Genomic DNA, 23,172 nt, shown 5'->3' with positions numbered 1-23,172 from the left:
CCATCCCAAAAGCTCTCCAGACTACAGAGGCATAAGGAAAGAGCAGCTGCAAAATAAAATAAACCAGATAAACAAGTTATGGCTTATCGTCTGGCTTAGTGTGGTCCAAGCTGTCTAGACACCACTAGATTTAGCTGGCTCGGTTATTCTCTATCACTAGCATTCAAAACAAAAAGATTTGCATCCCACTCCAGTAAGCCATCCTCACAAGCTTTGTGGTAGCTTAGCCTTTACCTTCAGAGGTACAACTTCCCTAGTGCGAATCCGCAGTTTGTTCACTTGTGTCTCTGCGATATCTGCCCGCTCTTCAGCATCATCCAGCTCGTGCTGCACCTTGCGGTATTTCACAAGGTTGGAGTTGGCTTGCTGCTCCTAAGAAGGGAAGACAGGAATGGATGTACACAGCAAATCTGGTAGTGGCCCTGTGATTAGATACCCCTGTGGCAAGTATGGTCTGCTTAGACACATGGAAAGAGGTTTGCAGGCAGGTGTGAGTGTGAATTTGCCCTTGTGCCTTCAGAGCCTATAGCATGGGTGGGGAATCTTTTTTAGCCTTATGGACATCCTGCCACAGGCCATATGCTAGTGGTGGTAAAGGCTACTTTCCAGCCATGCAAAACACTTGGGGAAGGCTTGGAGCAGGATTGGTGAGGGGTGTGGCATGCTTAGAGTTCCAAGGGCCATATACTAAGGCATGGGAGCCACATTTCCCCCCTGGGCCAGAGGTTTCTCATATATGAGCCCAATAAGAGCAATAAAGTGCAGGGGCAATGAAGGTTGATTTGCGCTAACCACATGAGAATGACATTTTAAGGTGTCAGAGCTCCTGTTGTGTCACTTTTTGAATATGCTTCTTTGAATTAACTGCAGCAACACATGGGGAATGTAGACACTAGGGTTCCCACAAGACCAGAGGGAGCTGTGAGTAAAGACAGCACATTTTCTGCTGCCTGTACGTCTCTGCCCATGCAGAGTCATACTTACTGCCTCCTCAAACTGGCGCTTGTAACTCTTGACTTTGCTCTGCAGCTTGTCAATCAGTTCCTGCATCCGTGCCAGGTTCTTCCTGTCCTCTTCAGTCTGAAAAGCAATGGCAAAGCATGGGATAGCTCAGCTCTTCCTTGTCAGTGATTCTCTCCCACACTATGCCCAGAGATTTTGCCCTTCTGCTCCCTGGGAGCTTCACCTTTCCTAGATTAATCCAGCCCCTCCTCGAACTCCACATAGAGGGGGGGGGAAGTATTTGATCCCCTGCTAAATTTGCCCATTTGCCCTCTGACAAAGAAATGACCAGTCCATAATTTTAATGGTAGGTTTGTTGTAGCTGTGAGAGACAGAATAACAACAGGAAAAACCCCAGAAACCCAGAAGACAAAAGTCAGAGATTGGTGTGCATTATAATGAGTGAAATAAGTATTTGATCCCCTATCAACCAGCCAGATGTCAGGCTACCTGGTATCTTCACTGTATGTAACGAGCTGAGATTAGAAGCACCTGCTGTAATCCCAGCTCATTACAGTACCTGTACAAAAGGCACCTGTCGACAGAAGCAATCAATCCAGCAGATTCCAAAGTATATCCAGTAGCATGTGGTCCTCCATATGTTGGAACTTGCTGCATTTTTCAGGCCCCCTTGCATTATTGTTAGGATGAGGGAATACATTCCTCCCCCCCACACACACACTTATGGTTCAGCTCCACTGATAATAAAACAAGGGGCTGGGAAATTGGTGTGAAGATGCGGAGGCTCGTACCTGATAGGTCAGTTCTTTGATCCTGCGCTCATACTTGCGAATACCCTTCTGAGTCTCTGCATACTTCTTCTGTTCTACATCCAATTCACCCTCCAGTTCACGCACCTGAAAAGAACAAAGTGGGTGGCTTAGATTGCTTTACACCTCTCTACTTGACTCAGAGAAGAGACCTAGAATGAAGGATGTAACTGTCACACTTGGCAAGGCGGTAGGAATTCATATAGATGTTTGTATGTCACACTCGGAAGAAGTTAGAGGGGATTTGCCTATACTTCCACATTCTAGATCCCTGCAGGAACCTTGTAGCTGAGATTTTGTCAACTCTGGGCTGAGTACCCTGAGCATCTTGTCTTCCTATAACAGGATATATTAATCCCTCCTCCTCCTTGCCTTGTGGATCATAGATGGCTGTTGCAAGAAAAATGTCACATTCCCCTTGTTCTCACCCTGGCTTCCAGTTTTTGGATCTGCTTCTTGCCTCCTTTCAGGGCAATCTGCTCAGCCTCATCCAGCCGCATCTGCAGGTCCTTGATGGTCTGTTCCATATTCTTCTTCATCCGTTCCAAATGGGCACTTGTGTCTTGCTCCTTCTTCAGTTCCTCTGCCATCATGGCTGCCTGGTGGAACAAAGGGCAAAGAGTCCATGTAGCATCTGGAGGTCTGGAACAGATGCATATACCGGTAACTACGCTCTCTTGCACACCTGCAGGGTGAGATAGTCCAGCACACATACTAGCACAGCTTAGGCCTACCCAGACACAAGTTAAAGTGAACCCCTCTATATTATCCACAGCTGTGTTTCAGACTCCACTACCCATTCAACCAATCAGGTACTGGGTCTAATTTAGAAGTTTCACCCACTAAGTTGCAATCATCAGCCTTATAGTAAATCCCTCCTCCACAATATCTCTCCATGTTCATCAAGTTCTTCACTTACGTTAACAGCCACTGTCTATCCCCAACTGGGAGTTCCCCCTGGTTTATCTCCTCCCCTCCACCAAAATTACCAAAGCTCAGTCCCTTAGCTTCTAAAGCAGAGATAGGTAATAGAGTGCCCTCCAGATGTTGTGGGCTAAAACTCCCATCAGCCCCAGCCAGCCTGGTCAGGGATGATGGGAGTTGTAGTCTACAAGACCTGGAGGACATCACTTTGGCTATCCCTGTCCAAAGGTGCTGCAAATCACTCACCTTCTCTTACCCCCAGGTGTCCTGCCTCTTTTGTCCTGCCACTTCAATAACACCTTACCACTGGCCAGGCCAGGCCCTCCTCAGGTCATCTACCGTACTTCAGCTGCTGTTTCCTAAGTGCTGTGGCAGCATCAAGAATGTCATCTACAAAAGGGGATGCTGTAGGCAACCACCTATTAACACAGAGGTATTGCCAGCTCTAGCCAGTCATTACACAGAGAGCATGGAGATGCTCTGGTATGTGATAGTCAAGCTGTTGGCTTTGTAGGTAATTTCGTGTAATGAGTCAAAGCCTCTGTTAACTACCGGTATGAGAGCTGAAACAAACATTTTATTGAGTGGACAGCTGTCAAAATGTGGACATTTTAAAATGTACATTTCACAATTTAGATTGGTATCCAAAAGCCAACATCGGACTTTCAGAGAATCAGCATTTGAAAATGGGCTGCTTTTTGTTTGTTTGTTTGTTTGTTTGTTTGCCAGTTCAAAGAGTGTTTCTGGCTTAATATATACTAAACAAGCATTATTGTAACAGGAACAGTGCAAGATTCCCTCTCAAGGGCTTCCAATCTCTTACATCAGTGATGGCTTTCTTGGCCTTCTCTTCCGCATTCCGGCATTCCTGCACTGCCTCCTCCACCTCAGTGCTCAACTGGGAAATGTCTGCCTCCATCTTCTTCTTTTGGTTAATCAGACCTGTGTTCTGGGAGATAAAGGGACCGTGGAAATGAACTCGCCATGACATTAGGAACAAAGGGTGCTAACAAATACTCCATCTAACTATGGGTTGTCTGGTCTGACGGAGAAGCAGCTCTCCAGACTCGCAAGCAGAGAGTCTTTCCTGACCCTTGTTCCTTTTGACCCTTTTAACTGGAGATATCAGGAGGAGAGTCTGCATGCAAATTGGTTCACTTGAAGTTCCATGTTGGAAAAACAGGAGGATATAAATGGAGTAAATACAAAATTCAAATAAATATAACTCTCCCCGGGCTTTTAAAAAACCAACTAAATCAAGTTACAGGTAGGTAGCCGTGTTGGTCTGAGTCGAAGCAAAATAAAAAAATTCCTTCAGTAGCACCTTATAAAATCTTAGTTGGTCTCTAAGGTCCAACTAAATCAAGTTTATCTTCCCCAGTTCCTTGAGATAACATCCCCTTTATGAGTAAACAAGAAAATACAGGGTCTTCTAGCCATATCCCCTTCTCTCTACATGGGGCTATTCATAGGACACAGTTTCCCATGAGCTCAAGCGAGAAATTATCCCCAGAAGCAGTGGCAGTTCAAGAACCCTCCCTGCATTTTTCCAGGGCTGATTTGAAACAGTTCATTTCAACCATCGATTCAGCACTGAGTCCAGCAGTTGGTATTTCACATGGGAACTCAGCCTCTGCCTCACCTGCGAGTGTAGCAGATTGACTCTTTCTGTGGCCTCCAGCAGCTCCTGCTCAGCCAGCTTCCTTCCACGCTCAGCTTGCTCCAGGGCTGCACGCAGCTCCTCCACCTCGGCCAGCAGCAGGTTGTTGCGCCTCTCCATGGCAGCAGCCTGCTCCTTCAGGTCATCGTTATGGCGCAAGGTGTCATCCAGTTCTATCTGCAAGTCCTGTCAGGCACAACAAGGAAAAAAAGGGGGGTCTGATTAATATGAGAGAGAAGCAAGAGCTAGAAGTCTTCTGAGGTCTGCAGAGAACCTTTAAGGGTCTTCAGATACCAGGCCCAAACTCTCTCCTGTCAAAGATTGGGTGTGGCCTGTCTATAAGGAAAGAGGAGTGGGGAACCTGTAGCCCAACAACTGCATGGGGCCTTTGGTCAAATTTCATGGAGGTGGCAAGATGTGGGGGGAAAGGGTGTGGCAGAGAGAGAGAGAGAGATGGCGTACTGTGGCCCTACCTACATCTGGATTTGGCCCACCTACCATCAGTAGCTTGCCCCCGCAGGGCCAATCCAATACACTTTCTGCCTAAGGCAAAGGGCAAGATGGCACCCCCCAGTTCCACATACAGAAGTCAACTAGACTCACAGTCTAATCTTACTTTAATATTGGTAATGGAGTAGCATCTTCCATGGCACTTGAGGGTAGCAGGCTAGTTAAGAGGACACAGGACAGGCAGCATGGCAGCCACAGCTCTGTCCTTCAAGGAAATGCTGTCCATCGACAACCGCCACCTGAGGGGCCTAGTGGTAGAGCTGGGCCTGGGGGAATGTGATACCCGGGGGGGGGGGAGAGGGAGAGAGGTGGTAGGTGTGGAGTGGCCATGGAGAGAGGCAGAAATACAGGAGACCACCAGGAGGCTCAGTGAGGACATGTTCCCAACATGGCTGACCTTCATTTGGGCTTGGAGCTGCCGCACCAGTTTCTGAGATTCGGCGGCCTGGCGGTTTGCATGGCTCAGCTGTATCTCCATCTCATTCAGGTCTCCCTCCATCTTCTTGCGCAGCCTGATGGCCTCATTTCTGGCTTTGGCTTCTGCATCCAGTGAAGCCTGCATGGAGTCCATGGCTCTCTGGTGGTTGCGCCTGGGAGAGTATAGAAAGATGCTTAAGAAAAGAGACACTTTATACCCACAAATGCACCACCGGTGAACCTTCCGTCACAACTTTTGTTTTCTCAACGATGCCTCTTTGTGTAGATTTGCTCGGTGTTGGTTATGAAGGCTTCAGAAGGCCCAAACCTATGAAAACCTAACCAGTTTCATAGAACAGCCTGTCACAGTACGTTCTGTTCCTACCTGAGGTTCTCAAATTCTTCATCCTTCTCTGCCAGTTTCCTGTCGACATCAGCCTTGATCTGAGACAACTCCAGCTGGATGCGCAGAGTCTTGCTCTCCTCGTGCTCCAGGGCTCCCTAGGAGCAGAAGGAAAGATAAGTACTTCATGAAAAGGCTCACCAGAATCCCGGTCCCCTCAGTCTGCTTCAGCTTATTTTTGAAAAGGTATCAGGGGTGCTGAATTGCCTGAAGCTCATTAAGATATCTAATATTTATGAGAGACTAGGGCAGCCATCGCCAACCCTCTCTCCCTCATTAACAACTGTTATAACGAACTTTGAACTCCTGTTTACCCAGGTGTTTGGTTGCTGTAAGACAGGCACCCCCAAACTGCGGCCCTCCAAATGTTCTGGCCTACAACTCCCATGATCCCTAGCTAACAGGACCAGTGGTCAGGGATGATCGGAATTGTAGTCCAAAACATCTAGAGGGCCGAAGTTTGGGGATGCCTGCTGTAAGATAACACCCTGTTTCTCCGAAAATAAGGTGTAGCCATAAAATAAGCCATAGCAGGATTTTTAAGCATTCAAGGAATATAAGCCATACCCCGAAAATAAGACATAGTGATACCGCAGCAGCAATGCTGGCCACGGCAGGAGGAGGGGGGAAAATAAGACATCCCCTGAAAATAAGCCATAGTGTGTGTGTGTTTTGAGGAAAAACAAATATAAGACAGTGTCTTATTTTCGGAGAAACACAGCAATTAGTTGTTTCTAGGAGCCTTGAACCTTATTAGCTGTGGAGCAATGAGATTGTTCCTAAATGTTGTGTTTTTAATTTAATCATGTTAACATTTTAATATTTTGGTGTTTGCCACCTTGGGCATCTCTAGGAGGAAAGCTGATGTAGAGATTTAATAATAAATAAAATAAAATAAATAAACCTGGCACCATGTCGGCAAAGGCCAGAAGTGTACTTTTCTGGCCACTAGATGCCACCATGGAGCCAGGTAAATGGTCAGCTTCTACCGTGTTTCCCCTATTTTAAGACGTAGTCGTTTTATAAGCCGTAGCAGGATTTTATGCTTTTGCGGATTATAAACCATACCCTGAAAATAAGCCATACCCCGAGCCAGCAGAACCCAGCATGCCGGCCGTGGCAGGAGGAGGAGGAGGAGGAGGGCTGCTGGGTTGGTGCCCGGAACTGGCTACTGCTGCTGCTGCAGCGCCGCTTAGAACGAGACCGCGAGCGCCCCAGCAGCGGGACCGACAAAGCGCCCAGCAGCGCAGCACGGAGCGCCCTAAGCCACAGCAGCAGCAGGAAGAGGATTCAAAGTGCTACAGAGCACTGCTTGGTCCCGGAGGCTCGGGGCGCTCCGTGCGGCGCTGTTCCGCACCAACCCGACAAGCCTCCTCCTCTTTCTGCCGCGGCTTGGCACCCGGAACTGGTTGCTGCTGCTGCTGCTGCTGCTGCTGAAGCTCCGTGCAGCTCTCTACCCGTCCTCACCCTCAACTGCTAATTTCTCCCTCACACACGGGCGGGGGGGGGAGAGAGAAGCAGGAGGAGGCGCAAGCACTGCGCGCTCGGTCCTCTTTTGGCGCTCGCGCTCACCGGGCTGTTGACCTGACACCCAAGCATTAGAAGCACAGAGGAGGCACGCACACGCACACAAGAAAGGATGGGTGGGGGGAGGAGGAGAGCGGCGTTTGAGACACGCTCGCGAAAGAATGGCTGAGCGGCCGTGTGCACGGAACGGTGCTCTCCCTCTCTGTGTGTGAGAGAAAAGGCGGGAGGGAGGAAAGGAGACAACCGGGGCGGGGAAGGAGGCGGAGGACTGAGAGATGCTACTGAACAGGAAGCGCTGCCACCGAGCCAGGAGCTGCTCTGCGCTTCCCTCAGCAAGTGAGAAGAGGGCAAAGTCTGGGCTGGCGGAGCACCCCGAGCGTGCTACTGGGCGACGACCCGGCAAGCCTCCTCCTCCGGCTCCCAGAGGCTCGGGGCGCTCCGTGCGCGCTGCTGGGTGACCACCCGGCAAACCTCCTCCTCCTCTTCCTGCCGGCTCCCATAGGATTTGGGGTGCTCCGTGCGCGCTGCTGGGTGACCACCCGGCAATCCTCCTCCTCCTCCTGCCGGCTCACAGAGCATTGGGGCGCTCTGCGCGCGCTGCTGGGTGATGACCTGGCAAGCCGCCTCCTTGTGTTGTAAAAAGACTAGACTCAGCAGCAGAATCAGAGTTTGGAGACTGCCTTTTGGCAGCTGCCATTTTATTCCCCCCAGATTGCTCCAGATACTGCATCATCCCAGAACATTTTGCAGAATGGGGTGGCGTGTTTCAGTTTGCATCTTACTTAAGACACCCACCGAAAATAAGCCACCCTGTGTTTTTTTGAGGGAAAAAAGTTATAAGACGGTGTCTTAAAAAGGGGGAAACACGGTATGCCTCTAGTAAAGTTGTTCCACCTGCTAGGATTCAGCACCAAGACAAGGCCAGGAAAAAAAATCAACAGCAACAAGTGATGGATGAGAGGCAAATGTGGGAAAGAGAAAGACTACTTGTCAAAGGCCTGCATGGTAAAAGGATACTGTTTCTAAATGCCACAGTTCTAACATCTAGGTGACTCTACCTAACAGGATCCTTCATGAACACTGTAGGACTTGGGCAATACTTCCGACATTTGTATTTTCCCATAAGAACATGCACAGACACACTGACATATTTCTCAAATTAAGCAAGGCACTCCTTTTACTGCGCCAAATCTTTGTGGTCCAGTGTCCCTTGGGTCCCTAGATGATGGATTACAACTCCCACGTGGCAAAGCTCTCTGGTCAAAATCCAGAATGAGGAGCAGCACAATGAGCTAGAGCAGGGATTGGGAATCTGTGGCCCTCCAGATGTTGGTGGATTCCAGTCCCCATCAGCCGCTGCTAGCACAGCCCACATTCAGGAATGATGGCAGCAGGAGCCCAACAACTTCTGGGACCCAAGGTTTAAGGACATTGCTATAGCCCCCAGTTCAATTGGGATATGGCTTGGATTTCACATAATGTGGCCTGACATTGTGCACGGCTACAACGTGAGGCTCTCCCTCTGCTCACAAGCTGGGGGCTCACCTCAGCCTCCTCCAGGGCAGCCTGGATATCATTTTTCTCACTCTCCAGACCTTTCTTCAGCTTCTCCAGCTCATGGATGGTTTTGCCACTCATGCCAATCTGATCAGTCAAGTCAGTGATCTCCTCTGGTAAGGAAGACAGGAATTATAGGCCTGCATGTAGCTGTAGTTGTTTTTAATAAAATAACAACAACAACAACAACAACAACAACAACAACAACAACAACAACAACAACAACGTAGCTGGTATTCAGGTACTCCACTCATTCAAAATTCCTGGGTGGAATTCAATACCAGTTCTACTCAGAGTAGACCCACTGGAATTAATGGACATAACTAAGGTTCATTCATTTCAATAGGTCCACTCTAAGTAGGATTTGGTTGAATTCCACCCTCTATCTCCAAGTGACTGGGGGAAAGGGCGACCAAAATCATACCCAGAATGGAAGACAAGACAGGACAGAATGTCTAACCTAAAGCTCTGGACCTTTGCTGAGTTCGCCGCATGGGTATGGCTTATGCCATCCTTCGCCAATCTGGTGCTCTTCAGATGTTTTGGTCTAAAATGCCCATCAGCCCCAGCTAACATCTGGAGAACACAAGACTGGTGAAGGCTGGCTTATGTACTTGGACCACACACAAATACAAGAGGCTATCAACCCACCAGCACCACCCTTCACCCAAGGTGCTCAAAACCAGCCTTGCAAATTGGTCCACAGATGAGCCCACAGATTCATTTGGCTACTGGTCTTAAGTGGAAGGATAGAGACCCACAAGTAGGGCATGCTTTGACCTTATGTGGGTCACATAAACAGAATCATTATTTTATTTCTGTTAATGAGGAGAAGGGCAAAATCATTCCCTGAACACTGGTGATCCTGCTCAGATTCTCTACCCTGCTTCCACCCCCAGGCCATTACTCCCACACTTTCAAGCATTCTCTTCCCATCATAAGGGCTAGATAGAAGCTACCTTTACAGAAGAAAAAGAATAAACGACACCTGTGCCTGCCCAGCAGCAGCTCCTTGGATTGCAAAGTACACTCTTGGATTACCCCACAGCCCTGGCAATACCTTGCAGGTTCTTGTTTTCGCGTTTGAGAGTCTCTAGATTGTCCAAGGACTCCTCATAGGCGTTCTTGAGTTTGAAGAGCTCTGTGCTGAGGCTGCGGGACTCCTTCTGGGAGGACTCCAGCTCCGACTGCGTCTCCTCATACTTCTGCTTCCACTCTGCAATGATCCTGTCAAAATTGCGCTGCTTCTTGTCCAAAGCGGCAGCGGCTGAGTTTGCTCTCTCCAGGTCGATCGAAAGGTCCTCGATCTCTGTCTGCAGACGGTGCTTGGTCTTCTCCAGAGAGGAGCACTTGGCATGGGCTGCTTCCACAGCTTCCTCTGCCTCCTGCAGCCGTATGGCCAGCTTCTTCCTGCAAATTATCATGGTTAGCTAGGGAAATAGCTGCTCCTACACGAGCCGGAGATGGCGCTCTTAGAAGCAGTACAGATCTCATCCACCTGGTGCAATGCTTTCCACCTTTCTGTTGAGAAGGCTCTTCAAGGGGAGACGGAAGCAACTAACTGGGAAATGAAACAAACTTGAAGAGGCAGCTAGAGCTCATTATGGCCTGCTTGCTCTCTCTTCCTGCAATATATCCCTAACATGGACTTTTCCTGCCTCCTGCTATTGGGTGGCCATTTGCACACCATCAAATTTGCACACCATCAAATTCACATAATTTATATTTTAGAAAGAATTGCTGCAATTTATATGGAATACATAAAGGGAAAGAATGAGCAGGTGACCTGCTGTCTTCTTTCTTTCTAGGTGGCAACTGGCGACAGGCAACTTCAAGGTGCTACTTCTCCCTTCTTACACTTTTTAAAAATCTGGACCGGCCAGCCTTTCAGATAGAGAACACCTCCAAACAGAGAACTGTCCTCTGTGAAGTTGGACACATGGCCATCCTACCTGTTACACCTAATTGCAAAGGTTCCTGTTTGGGCAACACTGTAATTCCAAAGCTGCTTCATTTCTGAATTAGGACAGCACAAAATTTATTTTGCATGAATGGTAACCTCTAGGACTTACTTGGCTTCCTCTAATTCTTCTGTCCTCTGGATGGCGTCTGTCTCGTACTTGGTCCTCCACTGGGCCACTTCTGCGTTGGCCTTTGACAGGGACCGCTGGAGCTCTCCCTTGGCCTCCACTTCCTCCTCATACTGCTCCCGCAGAAGGTCACAGTCGTGGCGGGAAGCTTGCAAAGCGTGAGCCAGAGCATTCTTGGACTGGAAGGTTGGAATCGCACGCATTAAAATGGAAACAAGGCCTCTCTCTCTTGCGTGTGTCCATTTATCAAGGAGTAGATAGTTCTAACTCCCCAGAGTGTCAAATGAAGGCTGGGGTTCAATACATTCTGACAGATTATTCATTAATAAGTTAGGAGCAACTGTTTGTGAAGATGGTTGCCTTCAATGCAAAAAAATATTCACAGTATGCAGGGTAGGAGGAGCTGGGCTCTTTATGGACACTCACCAAGGGGCCTGTGACAGCCATTGGAGCAGATACTCTTGAGAGCTCAAGGTGGATGAGTCAACAAGGAAAACAGTCCACTGTCAATCACCCAACATAATCACCACACCTGCCCTGTCCTGGCTGAACCTGAAGCCATGGCTTTTCTTATTTACAGTCTTTATGGAATGTAGAAGAATCAAGGCTACTGTTGTCTCCCTTTCAAAAAACATCTTTCCCATCAGAGACATTTGTTAACATACTGAAAATATTGCTGCAGCTATGGGAGTATAATTTACTGTCTTATTCACTCTCCCCATGGAAACACAATATTATCTACATTAAAGGGTTCCCTTTATAGCATTATAGCCAAAAAGGTGGGGATGGATTCCAAACATGCCCATGACAGTCCTGTTCCTGAATCCTAAAAATATTCAGACTGTGGTTATTCAGTGGTATAGAAAAGCACTCTGCACGTACTCAGAGGCACTTCTCCTTACTATTATTTGATATATTCCAGGATATGTATTGAAAAATAGTTTCAGGCCCCAAGTAAGCCTCTCCGCAGTACAAATTAAGTCCTGGTTCCCTGTTACCAGCTCTTGACTGCAGGTGTAACCCCAGATGTATAAATGGTCACCTTAGTCTCTTCTTCTAGCTGTCGCTTGAGTTCATCAATGGTTTGCGTAAAGGAAGTCTTGCCACGACTCAGCTGATTTATAAAGGACTCCTTCTCTTCAAGAAGCCGGCTAAGTTCTCCTAATTTTGTAAAAAGACAGATATCCCATTGACATTTCATTAGAGAACTCATCATTTTCCAGTCCTTTGAAATCCAAAATAGCCACACTGCAGTTTTCAGGACTGATCCAACCCTGAACACAACCCATTTGAAGGTTATCAGCATGGGCAGGATGCAGACATTGGGTGGTATTCAGTTTGTCAGATGGAACAATCCCCTTCCCCTCCTTTGCATGCTGTTCTAGCAATTTTCCTGACTTTCTTGAGCTGTTTTTTTTGGGGGGGGGGAGGTGAAGGGGAAGGAAAGTCCCAGTGCACAAGTGAAAGTCCTTGTTCAGGCTTCCATTGATGGGACTCATTAGCCCAACAGATTTTATGAACCCACCCCAATCCCCATAGGATATATGTTATGGGATCTCGGTCTAATGTTCACCTCAAAAGACTGTAGCCGCATCAATCAAAATAGATTCAGTGCTTTCTCTTGGTGGCTCTAAAATCTAACTTGTTAGAAAGCCGAACCCAATGAATGTAATTAGCTCTGTATTTTCTGAAGCATACATAGCGTAATTGCTACCAATTGGCATGAGCTTTATAAAGCTCCAAAGTGGTTAATAATGCTAATCTCAATTATTTATCATTACAAGAGTGGCATCTTTGGGCAATTGCCAGGGCCTCGGTACCAGGCAGGGCCCTTTAATGATGCCTGCCATGTTCCTCTTCTATTAGTTTCTGGCTCAGCACTATAAGCAGGGCCAACGTTGTAATGTCCCACAATGGTCCTGACGTAGCAACAGTCACCATAGCTAGATAAAGCCACCAAGCCACTGACGGGAGAGTGGCCCATGAGAGGGCATTTTGGCCAGGGCCCCCCTCAAGCCTGGAACAACACTGTGGAGTATGTAGACAGACAGTGACTTTCCCAGGGACATTTAATTAGCCTCCTCATGGCCGAGCGAGAATCAAAGCCTTCATGCCTCAAGTTCAAACTCAACATGCCAAGAACCCTAAGGCCAATTGTCCAGCATGGATATTCTGCAGCTCTTCGTAGGCAATTTATCTGACATAAGAATATCTTGCATCATCAAGGCTGCTTATCCAGACTGCTCTCTTCCTGGGGAGATCCAGCATGCATGCAATCAAGCAAGGTCTCTAACAGAGGAAGCGACTTTGAAAGCAAAACATACCATTTTCAGTCTGCAGTCTCCCACGCTGGGTGCTCACTTCAGCTAGTTGACGCTGGAGTTCATCCAGCTTTGATTTGGTTTCACTCAGCTGATCCTCGTATGTTCGGCAGAGCTTTTCAGCATTTGCCTACAACAGGGATGAAAACTTTGTCTAGATGTCTCAATTGTCAATGCATTAAACAACTGGCTCAAGGCAGAGCCTAAGGGCTGGATCATGGCCAGTGAAGAGCTCCAGTGCCCTCGGGGTCTGCTCCCTGCGCCAGACTTGGCGCTTACATGTAGATCACTGTTCTCATCATGCACAGTATACACGGTGCTTCCTTTAAAAAAAGCAGCTACCTTCTTCCCACCCTGACCAGTCAGAAAGTCAACGGTGCAACTTGCATGGCAGTGCTGGTCCTTGTCAACTGAGCAAACCAGCAGGGGACCTGTCAAGGTGAGGAATGCTTCAGATCCAGAGAAAGGGCACTGAAGTGCTGAAAAAGTGCAGCTGATCCACTCCATCTGAACAACCGAGCACTGTAATTGACTTCTGAGCTAAAATACACCTTAGCTGATTCATTGGGCTTATGGTGATTTTTTGAAGTCAGGAGGAAAATGAAAAATCAAGCTTCTTGAGATGCTGACTTCTGCCTCAGGACCAAATTACTGCTGTATGTGATACCTTCCTCCCTCAAGCCACCTTCAGGCTTAGAGCTGCAGCACTAAACTAGCCCATTCACATTCATGCACAAAAAGCTCTACCTCTGCTTACAACATCTCCTCCTCCTTTCAACACATTAGTGCACAAGGAAGCACCAGCATATGGCATTCACCTTGTTCTTGGTGAGGTAGTCAATGTTGGATGACAGGTCATCCACCTCCATCTTCAACTCACTCTTCTCCTTCTCCAGCTTCTGCTTCACACGCTGCAGGTTGTCGATCTGCTCCCCCAGTTCTGCCACAGAATCTGCATGCTTTTTGCGCAGGGCAGCAGCGGTTGACTCATGCTGCAATGTGGCCTCCTCCAGGTCCCTGCGCAGCTTCAAGAATTCCGCTTCGCGCTTCTTGTTCAGCTCTATCTGGCAAGCCGTGGCACCACCCGCCTCCTCTAGCCGCTCACTCAGCTCCTCCAGTTCATGCGCCACCTCTGCCCGCTGCTTCTCCACCTTGGCCCTGGCAGCTCGCTCGGCCTCAAGCTCCTCTTCTAGCTCCTCAATGCGGGCCTGAAAGTAGACAAAAGATGGCAGAAACCACCAGGTAACTCTGCCCAGAATGGAAGGGGGAGGAGAACCCAATGACTCTGATCAGGGTCAAGGGGCTCATAACGCTTCCACCTGGGCTTCCAGGTAGAACACGTGGATCATTGTGGTACCAAATGGCCAAGAGCATCTACATTGCAGTGGACTACAGGAAACTCTGCAAAGGCGCTGGACCAAATGCTTTCCCCTTTCGACACAAATGTTGGGCTTGCTCCCCACTTACTCCCCAAAATGTTGAAACCCAGTCCTGCTGCTGTAAAAAAATTATATTTTTGTGCCTGTTAACATCCAGCACTCCCTCTTAGATTTACCTGGAGCTCTTTAATTTTCTTCTGCAGCTGAATTGCAAGGACTTGCTCATCTTCAATTCTTGAATTTAACTGGTTCATTTCAAAGTCTTTCCTATGAAAGAAAATAAGAACAAGTTGTGCTTATATCAGGACTGAGATAGATGGGATGCTCTGCCATTGTCACTGCTAGGAGACTGAGGGAGGGTTGTTTCTATACTGATGGTTTGAAAATGTAAATGGTTTATTTAAAAAATCATGTTTTTTGCATTGTGGGACAAGACCATCTTGCTGAAAATATCATTTAAGGGGGTGTTCACATATTACACACAAGTAGTACACAATCTGTGTACCTGTGTAACAACAGCTGAGCTGCACACTTGCACAGTTATTCACAAGTTCAACAAGTGTTCAGTCTGTGTACACAATTAGTTCAGCCGCACAAACCAACAAGTGTATACTCTTTGACACAAACACTTGCTCATGTGCAGAGACAGCTTGTACTTGTGGTTCAGTGCAACATATGAATAAGCCTATAAAGCAGCTTAATTCTTTGAACCATGTAGCAATTCACCAATTCACTTGAGTTGAGAGCTGGGGCACAGATGAAGGCAGATTCACCTGCTGCCCCTGCTTTTCTTCACTGAGGGCAGTGATCTGAAGCCGTAATGAGCATCTTAGTGGGTTGCACTGTGCAGCTCATGCCCTTTCTCTGTTTTCTCACTCCGGTAACTGAAGCTTCCAGGAGGACATGGGAAAAAGCAGGAGGGATAAATCCTAAGTACGTGTGCTTAAGTCCCACAGACACACGAATCAGACACCAAGCCCACCATTTCTATTTTCACTTGCATCTTCAACAATCCTTCCTACAGCAGAGACTCCTACTCAAATTTGCCTTCCAATACTGCGTGAAAATAGAGAACCCTTTTCAATCTGTAATTATTGTTCCAAAATTCCAGTGCAGAAACAATTCAGCATCTGTTGTGAGCTATTATCTCACATCTGTTGTTAGGCTGATATCAAGCAGCCTGCTTAACCTGGTTTGGTTTGATTGGGTGGTATTTCCATCAATTGCATGCTCACTTCTTGAGTTTCTCTTCCAGCTGCTGCTTATCATTCTCCAGATCCATCACAGATTCCTGAGTGAGCTTCAAATCGCCTTCCAGCTTCCGTTTTGCTCTTTCCAGGTCCATCCGTATCTTCTTCTCTTGTTCTAAAGCACTTTCCAGCTGGAGAGCACAAAGAATAGTGAAGGAAAATGAGAAAGTCACAGAACATGCTTTGCTCACCCAATTTAGCCTTTCTCTCAAAATGGTGCCTCCGTGCAACGATGTCAGAGATAGAGAACCCATGTCCTTCCAAATGTTGTTGGACTCCGACTCCCAACAACCCCAGCCAGCACTGCCAATGGACAGGGATTGTGGCAGTTGTAGTCCAACACCCCCTGGTGGGCCACAGGTTCCCCAACATTGGATAATTAGCTCAGCCAGCTGGAAACATAAGAAGAAGAAGAAGAAGAAGAAGAAGAAGAAGAAGAAGAAGAAGAAGAAGAAGAAGAAGAAGAAGAAGAAGAAGAAGAAGAAGAGGAAGAAGAAGAAGAAGAAGAAGAAGAAGAAGAGTAGTTTGGATTTGATATCCCACTTTATCACTACCCGAAGGAGTCTCAAAGCGACTAACATTCTCCTTTCCCTTCCTCACCCACAACAAACACTCTGTGAGGTGAGTGGGGCTGGGAGACTTCAAAGAAGTATGACTAGGCCGAGGTCAACCAGCAGCTGCATGTGGAGGAGCAGAGACGCACACCCGGTTCCCCAGATTACGAGTCTAGCGCTCTTAACCACTACACCACACTGGCGTAGCATCTACCCCAAAAAGCACATTGTTATGGGGCTAGACATTTTGCTGTCTGAGGCCCCCTCCCGCCCCTTCTACACACAGAAGGTGACTAGACCAGTAGACGAATCTCACTTCAACACTGGCAATGTTAGTGGCACAGTATCCTCCAAGGCACCTGAGGGCAGCAGGTTAGTTTAAGGGAGTTAACACACACACAGGTCTGTCCTCTAATAGAGGGGGAAGCTGTCCCTCACCACAAGCATCTGTTGACACACTCTGCCTAATGGTAGGGCCAGTTCTGGACTGGAACATATGAAAGGCAGATATTGCTGGGCAGACATTTCAAAGATATTGTCAAAGTTTCTGAGACTGTTAATTTTCCAGCAAAGCATTTATGGTTGCACAATCTAGTGAGCTTTTAGTCAGATATCTGGACAAAATGGGTTTCGCAGATCCTCTACCACCCTGGAAGCCTCAATTTTTACACCACCACAGACATTTTTCATGTGCCTTGACTCACGTCATCCACTTGTTGCTCCAGCTTGACTTTAGCCTTGGTCAGGGTGTTGACTTTGTCCTCCTCAGCCTGAAGGTCATCCAAAGCTTGCTGGTGGGCCTCCTGCAATGCCTTCTTCTCCTTGGTCAGCTTAGCAATGACCTCATCCAAAGCCGCCATTTCTTCAATCAGGTTTTTCACCTACGATGATGCGAGAAAAGCTTAGAGGGTTATATGAATAATATGGAAGAGTGAAAGGACGCACAAATGTAAAACTGGGCAGGCCTTTGGTGAAGCATAACAACATTCGTCACAGAAGATGGTGTTTTTTAAATACCCATCAACTACAAAAGAAAAGTGGTGTAAATTCATGCTTTCACCCCACCCCTTATGCCACTGCCCCAATAAACCAAATGTGTTATTTCTGCTAAAAGAGAAGACAACTTTTTTTCCCCTTTTTGTGCTGTTTTTAAATTGCACAACACGAATCTTCTGTTAAACTAGTGGCACTTTCAGACATCACAAAACCAGCAGTAGTTTTTGTACTCTGTTTTTCTTTATTTATTTTTGTGCTTCCATTACCTGATTTTTTATTTTTATTTTTATCCTAATGATGCTCACCTTGTTTTCTGTGGCATGCTTCTCCTTCTCCACCTTGGCCAGGGTGATCTCCAAGTCATCAATGTCTTTCTTCAGTTCAGCACATTCATCCTCCAGCTTTCGCTTCTTAGAGGTCAGGTCTGAGTTCATCTCCTCCTCGTCCTCCAGGCGCTCCATCATTTCCTTCACCTTGGCTTCCAGCTGAATCTTGGTCTTGATCAAGAGGTCGCAACGCTCCTCTGCATCAGCCAAGTTGTCCTGCTCCTGTTGAAGAATATCCAAGAGGAGGGAGCACTTTACCACACTGGGAGATGCTATTGCTCCACTCTTAAGTGTACTGTATATGAAATGTGCATGGTGGTTAAGGTGCTGTTTTGTCAACTGTCTACAATAAGAGTCTCACTTTGACTGCCTTCAATTCTCCAGCTGAGAAAAACACTGAACCCATCAATTTGTTGAAGTTTGTCAGATCCACAGTTCTATCACATGTATAGAACCATGTAACAGGGCACAGAATCAAACATCTCAAGTATCTTATTTTTCGTTTTAAAAGCCCCCGACACACCACAAGTTTCTAGTTCTCATGGTTGCATGCTACAAAGGGAAAACTAGTGTGTGCTGCTTGATGAAGGCTCAGAAACTGCAAAAGAATTCCAAGACTGATTAGACAAAGTTGACTAAGCCGGGCAAGGGCACTTGTGGCCGCCAATGGAAAATGCAAGGCGTACCCCAAATGGCATACCTGATTCTTCAAGGGGACTATTCCCCCATCCAAATCAGGCTAAATTCTTACAGTATGCCACTGCCATGTTTCCATCAACAAGACTTCAGTGCCTTGTCTCTGTAGACTTCAGTATTCATCTTTTACCTTCTTAGTATATAATAGTCAGGGGGCCACATGGAGGAAGGCCGAGGGCCACATGTGACCTGCAGGTTGCTCACCTGTGACTTATAGAAATGTTTGAAAGGAAAATGTCAAGGCCAGATTCACCGTCAGCTTCCTAAACTACATACAACAACGCCTACCCTTCATTTGGAAAGCTCAGCTGGACAGATTACTCACTGCTTGAAGCTGCAGTGACAGATCATTCTTCTCCTGGGTGATGCTGACTTGCTTCTCTTCCAGCTCCTTCCGTTTAGCCTCTGACTTCTCCAGAGCTTCCTTCAGCTTCTGGAACTCCTCTTTGAGGGTGGCCATTTCCTTCTCAGTCTGAGCTGACTTGAGGAGAGGTTTGATCTTGAAGAAAAGCTTCATCCAGGACCAATTCTTGACCGCATTAAAAGCACGGATGTTCCACTGAATGGTGTAGAGAGCGTCCCTGAGGGGAATAAGTAACTCATGTTGCAATGTGATTTGGTGGACACTCTTGCTGCCTGATCACTGCCCATTATAAAGGAGGCAGATTCTTGCTCCCTCCTCAAACTATGAGCAATAAGGTACAGATTCCTAGAGGAAGAGATGCACAGAGGAACTCAGTATACTAGGTATACAGTATATCAGCTTGTGTGCAGGTCTTTGCTGAAAATCAGATCTTTTCTGAAACTTAAAAATCACTGTATTAACATAGTGAGGGGTAGGGGGGAAGAGGCGGAGTGGGGGCATGCCCACTAGCCCAAAGTGGTCTGCCCATCTGGTCACTGAAAATCAGAAACAAATGTACGAAGGGTCTATTGGCCATGGCCAAGCAAGCAAATACTGATATTTTAAAGAAAATAGAGAAGAACTTGTTCAAGGAAATACTTCATATACCTAAATGTTAATAGCTTTGCACTGCAATATTTTATAATGTAACCCTCCCATGTGTCTTGAATAGAAGATAGGAACAAAGTGGTTCTCTCTGTGAGTGAATGTAGCAGTGGCTGGTATAGGTGCTGCATTGATGGAGCATTGATGGGGCGTGCCAGCACCATTCCTGTCTCTTTTTCTGCTCTTTGAGGGCATGGCAGCCATTTTGTGTTATGCCATACCCCCCATAGCAGCCATTTAGTGGCTGCCATCCACAGTGCTTTCTCAAAATAATTCCAAACATGCCCACTAGCCCAAATTGTCTGCCCATCTGGTCACTGAAAGTGATAGTTTGAGAACATTTCAGCTGACAACATGCAAGGAATTCCTGTGATCAGGCTTGTGTGTTGCTATACCTTCTGCCAATGATCCACCCATACTCAATGCGCATCAGCCGTCCACGCATCCTGGCCTGCAGAAGGGTGATAATCTTGGCCAGACGTTGATCTCGCATCTCCTCCAGAAGACCCAGCAAGCCTGCTTTGAAAAACACCTGCAAACAAGGAAAGGGGGAAAGTTGGAACAGGGGAGACACCAGTGTCATGTCACATCCTCTGAAGGACATTCTCCTTGTGCCAATTCCTTGCCCCCAAATTATAGAATACGGAAAAGGTGTCGTATATTTAATATATCAAATCACACAAGTCCACTCACCTCTCTTGGTGCGGCGGCATTACCCACTGGGATAATTGGCTCTTACCCGGTGGTTTTGCCTACCTCATAGCAATTTGTCACAACTGGTTGGGCATTGGGGCAAAGCTTTGTTTTGGATGGAGGGGAGGTTGTAGTCTCCGCCTGCCCCTCCAAACACTGGGGTATCCCGGTAAAGGGATCTGGGGGGAGTGGCCATGTCCACATACCCAGGGGGGCCAGAGTCAAAGACACTCCCCCAGATGGTGGTCCCTACAGGGGTCACCCTATTTGATATAGGTCTTAGGAACCCTCGCCTGGATTGACCGTGCATCCCTTCCGATGGATGGGCTGGAAGTATTTAGAATGTCTCATGCCCAAGCCAAACAAATTCATCTGTATTCAATAAAGTTGTGGCCTGCTTTTACCCCAAAACCCAGTCTTATTGGTCTCTTATTTATATGGGTTGGGGTATGGGAAGTCCGGTGCCTTGTCGTGCAATACCACTTACATTCAAATCCTAAAATAATTCTATTAGGCTATCTAAGCAGGAAGTATAGCTACCACATTAACTCATACAACTGGAAGTTGTAAGAATATGCATTGGTACATTAACTCTTAGTTTACCAGTAGTTGTAAGAATATGTGTTGCTAAACAATAGAAAACATTTACTCCACTGATTTCAGACTGGGTTCAAGAAGTATGGCTTTATTAAGTAGCTTTACAGTGGAACCTCGGTTTATGAACACCTCGGTTTACGAATTTTCAGTTTACGAACGCCGCGGACCCATCTGGGACAGATTAATTCACTTTCCATTACTTTCAATGGGAAAGTTCACTTCAGTTTATGAACGCTTCAGTTTATGAACAGACTTCTGGAACCAATTACACCCATGCTTCGGGTTAAGTACGCTTCAGGTTGAGTACTCCGCGGACCCGTCTGGAACGGATGAATCCACTTTCCATTACTTTCAATGGAAAAGTTCGCTTCAGTTTATGAACGCTTCGGTTTAAGAACTCCACGGACCATCTGGAACAGATTAATCCACTTTCCATTACTTTCAATGGGGAAGTTCACTTCAGTTTATGAACGCTTCAGTTTATGAACAGACTTCCAGAACCAATTGTGTCCATAAAGCGAGGTACCACTGTACTCATAAAAGTCATAAAAGGTTCTATAGGTTGATGCTACAGAAAGTAAGCACTGAACAAACAGGAAAGTATGCTAGTAAATCAGATGTCCTTAGCAAAACAATACGGTAGACACTGAACAAGAAGTTTGAAACAGGGAGAATAAAATATAGTGGATTTACTACCAGCAAGGGAAGTGTATGTAAAATTACACATGCACATTCTGACCATTCTCAAGGCTTTAGTTTTATGGCACAGCAAATCACTTAATCGGCCCATTCAATTTGCGCACCATGTACCTTTGTGTGTCCAAACTTATATTGGGAGTGGTCAAGCTCCAAGGAAAGAAGCAGCTTCTCTGTGGCCTTCCTGCTATCCACAAATTTGTCATCAGGAATGGCAGCAGGATTCAAGATACGGTAGCTGCAAAGATACAAGAGATGACGTCGGCACACTCAGGAAGAGATGAGGAGAATCAAGAACTCTTCTTCAACTAAGGCCTACCCACGGAGGTCATTTTGGCAGAGGAGGGTTCTCTGCACATCTTTCCCAGCATGGGACAGATGCAGAGTGTGCTCCAGACACCAGGTTTTGTATTTATTGTTCTATTTTATTTTATTACTCCCTCTGGAGTAGGTATGGGAAACCTTTGGCCTTCCAGATGTTACTGAACTGCAACTCCCAGCCATTGGCCATGCTTGCTGCGGCTGATGTCACTTATAGTTCAGCAACATCTAGAGGGCCAAAGGGCCCCCCGTCTTGCTCTAGAGATTAGACTGGGACATATGTTTTTATTCGTCAGTGTGTGTTCATTGCATGTTGTCCAGGTCTTGCACAGCTGATAGCATCGGTGATCAGCAAAGTTGAACAGAAAAAACTTAATTACCGCTGCTTAAAGTCAGCATAGAGGATTCTGTTTGGAAAGCCCTTCCGACAGATGCGGATGCCTTCTAGCACACCGTTACACCGTAACTGATGCAGCACCATGAAAGGGTCCATGACTCCTGCATGGGAAAGAAGGGAAGAAGAGATCCTAAAACATCTCCTCAGCAATGAGTGCTCATACTTTTAAAATAATAATAATAATAATTTACATTAGTGGTCAAAATTGTGGGAAAGCATATTTCCAATATTTGATGGCACAGAACACCTGTGGCACATAAACACTCATGCTCATTGGCTACATCCAAATGAAGGAAAGCTACTTTATATCCAGAAAAGGGAAGCAAAGTATGCTTCCTTTTTCTGGTTATTTGGCTATAACTTTTGATAGAATGCAGCTAATTGAACAAACTTTGTTGCATTAGGTAAAGGTAAAGGGACCCCTGACCATTAGGTCCAGTCGTGACCGACTCTAGGGTTGCACGCTCATCTCGCATTATTGGCCGAGGGAGCCGGCGTATAGCTTCCAATTCTTCATTAAATTATCTTTCCATTCGTATATAATTTTATGGCATTACTCCAAAAAAGTGGTGTTATGAGCCATCAAACCTCAGAAACACACTTTTTCAAAAAGCTTTCCACAATTTTGGCCACTAGTGTAGGCGTATTTGCATCCACGCAAGGCTAGAGAAATGAGAAAAAAAACAAACACATCTGCTACAAAGCTAAACCGTAGTAGTAGAAAGAATGCAAAAAAAGGAACAAAGCAAAGGGAAAGGGATACCTTTACAGCCCAATTCTAAGCATATTTAATCAGAGCAAAGTCACAATATATGTTAGATCCAGACATGAACTTCCATGAATGGAAGGGCTCTTTCCATTTGCAGGAAGGGCTCCTGTCCACCCAAGGCTCCCTGTGGAGCGAGGGGCATAGCTGCCAAGTCCGGATCGTAAAGATCCGGGATCGGCAGCGCGCGCATAACCGGAAGTTGCGTGACGCAACTTCCGGTGGCGCTTCGCCCTTCTATGGGCACCAGAAAATGGCGGCGCCAGCGCCGGAAGTCGCTTCCGCGCATGACCGGAAACACGTAAAAGCGA

The 23,172-nt window shown here is 46.8% G+C and overlaps 1 protein-coding gene across 1 annotated transcript in view; it reads right to left on the bottom strand.

The window, feature by feature from the left end:
• The window catches only part of MYH7B (myosin heavy chain 7B), a 55,616-nt gene that overhangs the window by 506 nt on the left and 31,938 nt on the right, over positions 1 to 23,172 (bottom strand). Inside the window, exons 21-42 of the mRNA XM_035124249.2 lie at positions 22,079 to 22,196; positions 21,492 to 21,615; positions 19,787 to 19,923; positions 18,708 to 18,963; positions 17,666 to 17,908; positions 17,069 to 17,245; positions 15,796 to 15,941; positions 14,737 to 14,827; positions 14,000 to 14,389; positions 13,185 to 13,311; positions 11,903 to 12,021; positions 10,843 to 11,039; positions 9,831 to 10,180; positions 8,759 to 8,883; positions 5,669 to 5,784; positions 5,264 to 5,456; positions 4,339 to 4,542; positions 3,520 to 3,645; positions 2,201 to 2,371; positions 1,755 to 1,859; positions 985 to 1,080; positions 235 to 372 (exon numbers count right to left, since the gene is read on the bottom strand). Of these exons, the coding sequence (XP_034980140.1) occupies positions 235 to 372; positions 985 to 1,080; positions 1,755 to 1,859; positions 2,201 to 2,371; positions 3,520 to 3,645; positions 4,339 to 4,542; positions 5,264 to 5,456; positions 5,669 to 5,784; positions 8,759 to 8,883; positions 9,831 to 10,180; positions 10,843 to 11,039; positions 11,903 to 12,021; positions 13,185 to 13,311; positions 14,000 to 14,389; positions 14,737 to 14,827; positions 15,796 to 15,941; positions 17,069 to 17,245; positions 17,666 to 17,908; positions 18,708 to 18,963; positions 19,787 to 19,923; positions 21,492 to 21,615; positions 22,079 to 22,196 (3,749 nt within the window). The remainder of the gene's footprint in view (positions 1 to 234; positions 373 to 984; positions 1,081 to 1,754; positions 1,860 to 2,200; positions 2,372 to 3,519; positions 3,646 to 4,338; positions 4,543 to 5,263; positions 5,457 to 5,668; positions 5,785 to 8,758; positions 8,884 to 9,830; positions 10,181 to 10,842; positions 11,040 to 11,902; positions 12,022 to 13,184; positions 13,312 to 13,999; positions 14,390 to 14,736; positions 14,828 to 15,795; positions 15,942 to 17,068; positions 17,246 to 17,665; positions 17,909 to 18,707; positions 18,964 to 19,786; positions 19,924 to 21,491; positions 21,616 to 22,078; positions 22,197 to 23,172) is intronic.

This window comes from Zootoca vivipara, chromosome 7, assembly GCF_965207765.1.
Source record: "Zootoca vivipara chromosome 7, rZooViv2.hap1.1, whole genome shotgun sequence".
Lineage (NCBI taxonomy): Eukaryota > Metazoa > Chordata > Lepidosauria > Squamata > Lacertidae > Zootoca > Zootoca vivipara.
This window is presented reverse-complemented; position numbering and strand designations above follow the sequence as displayed.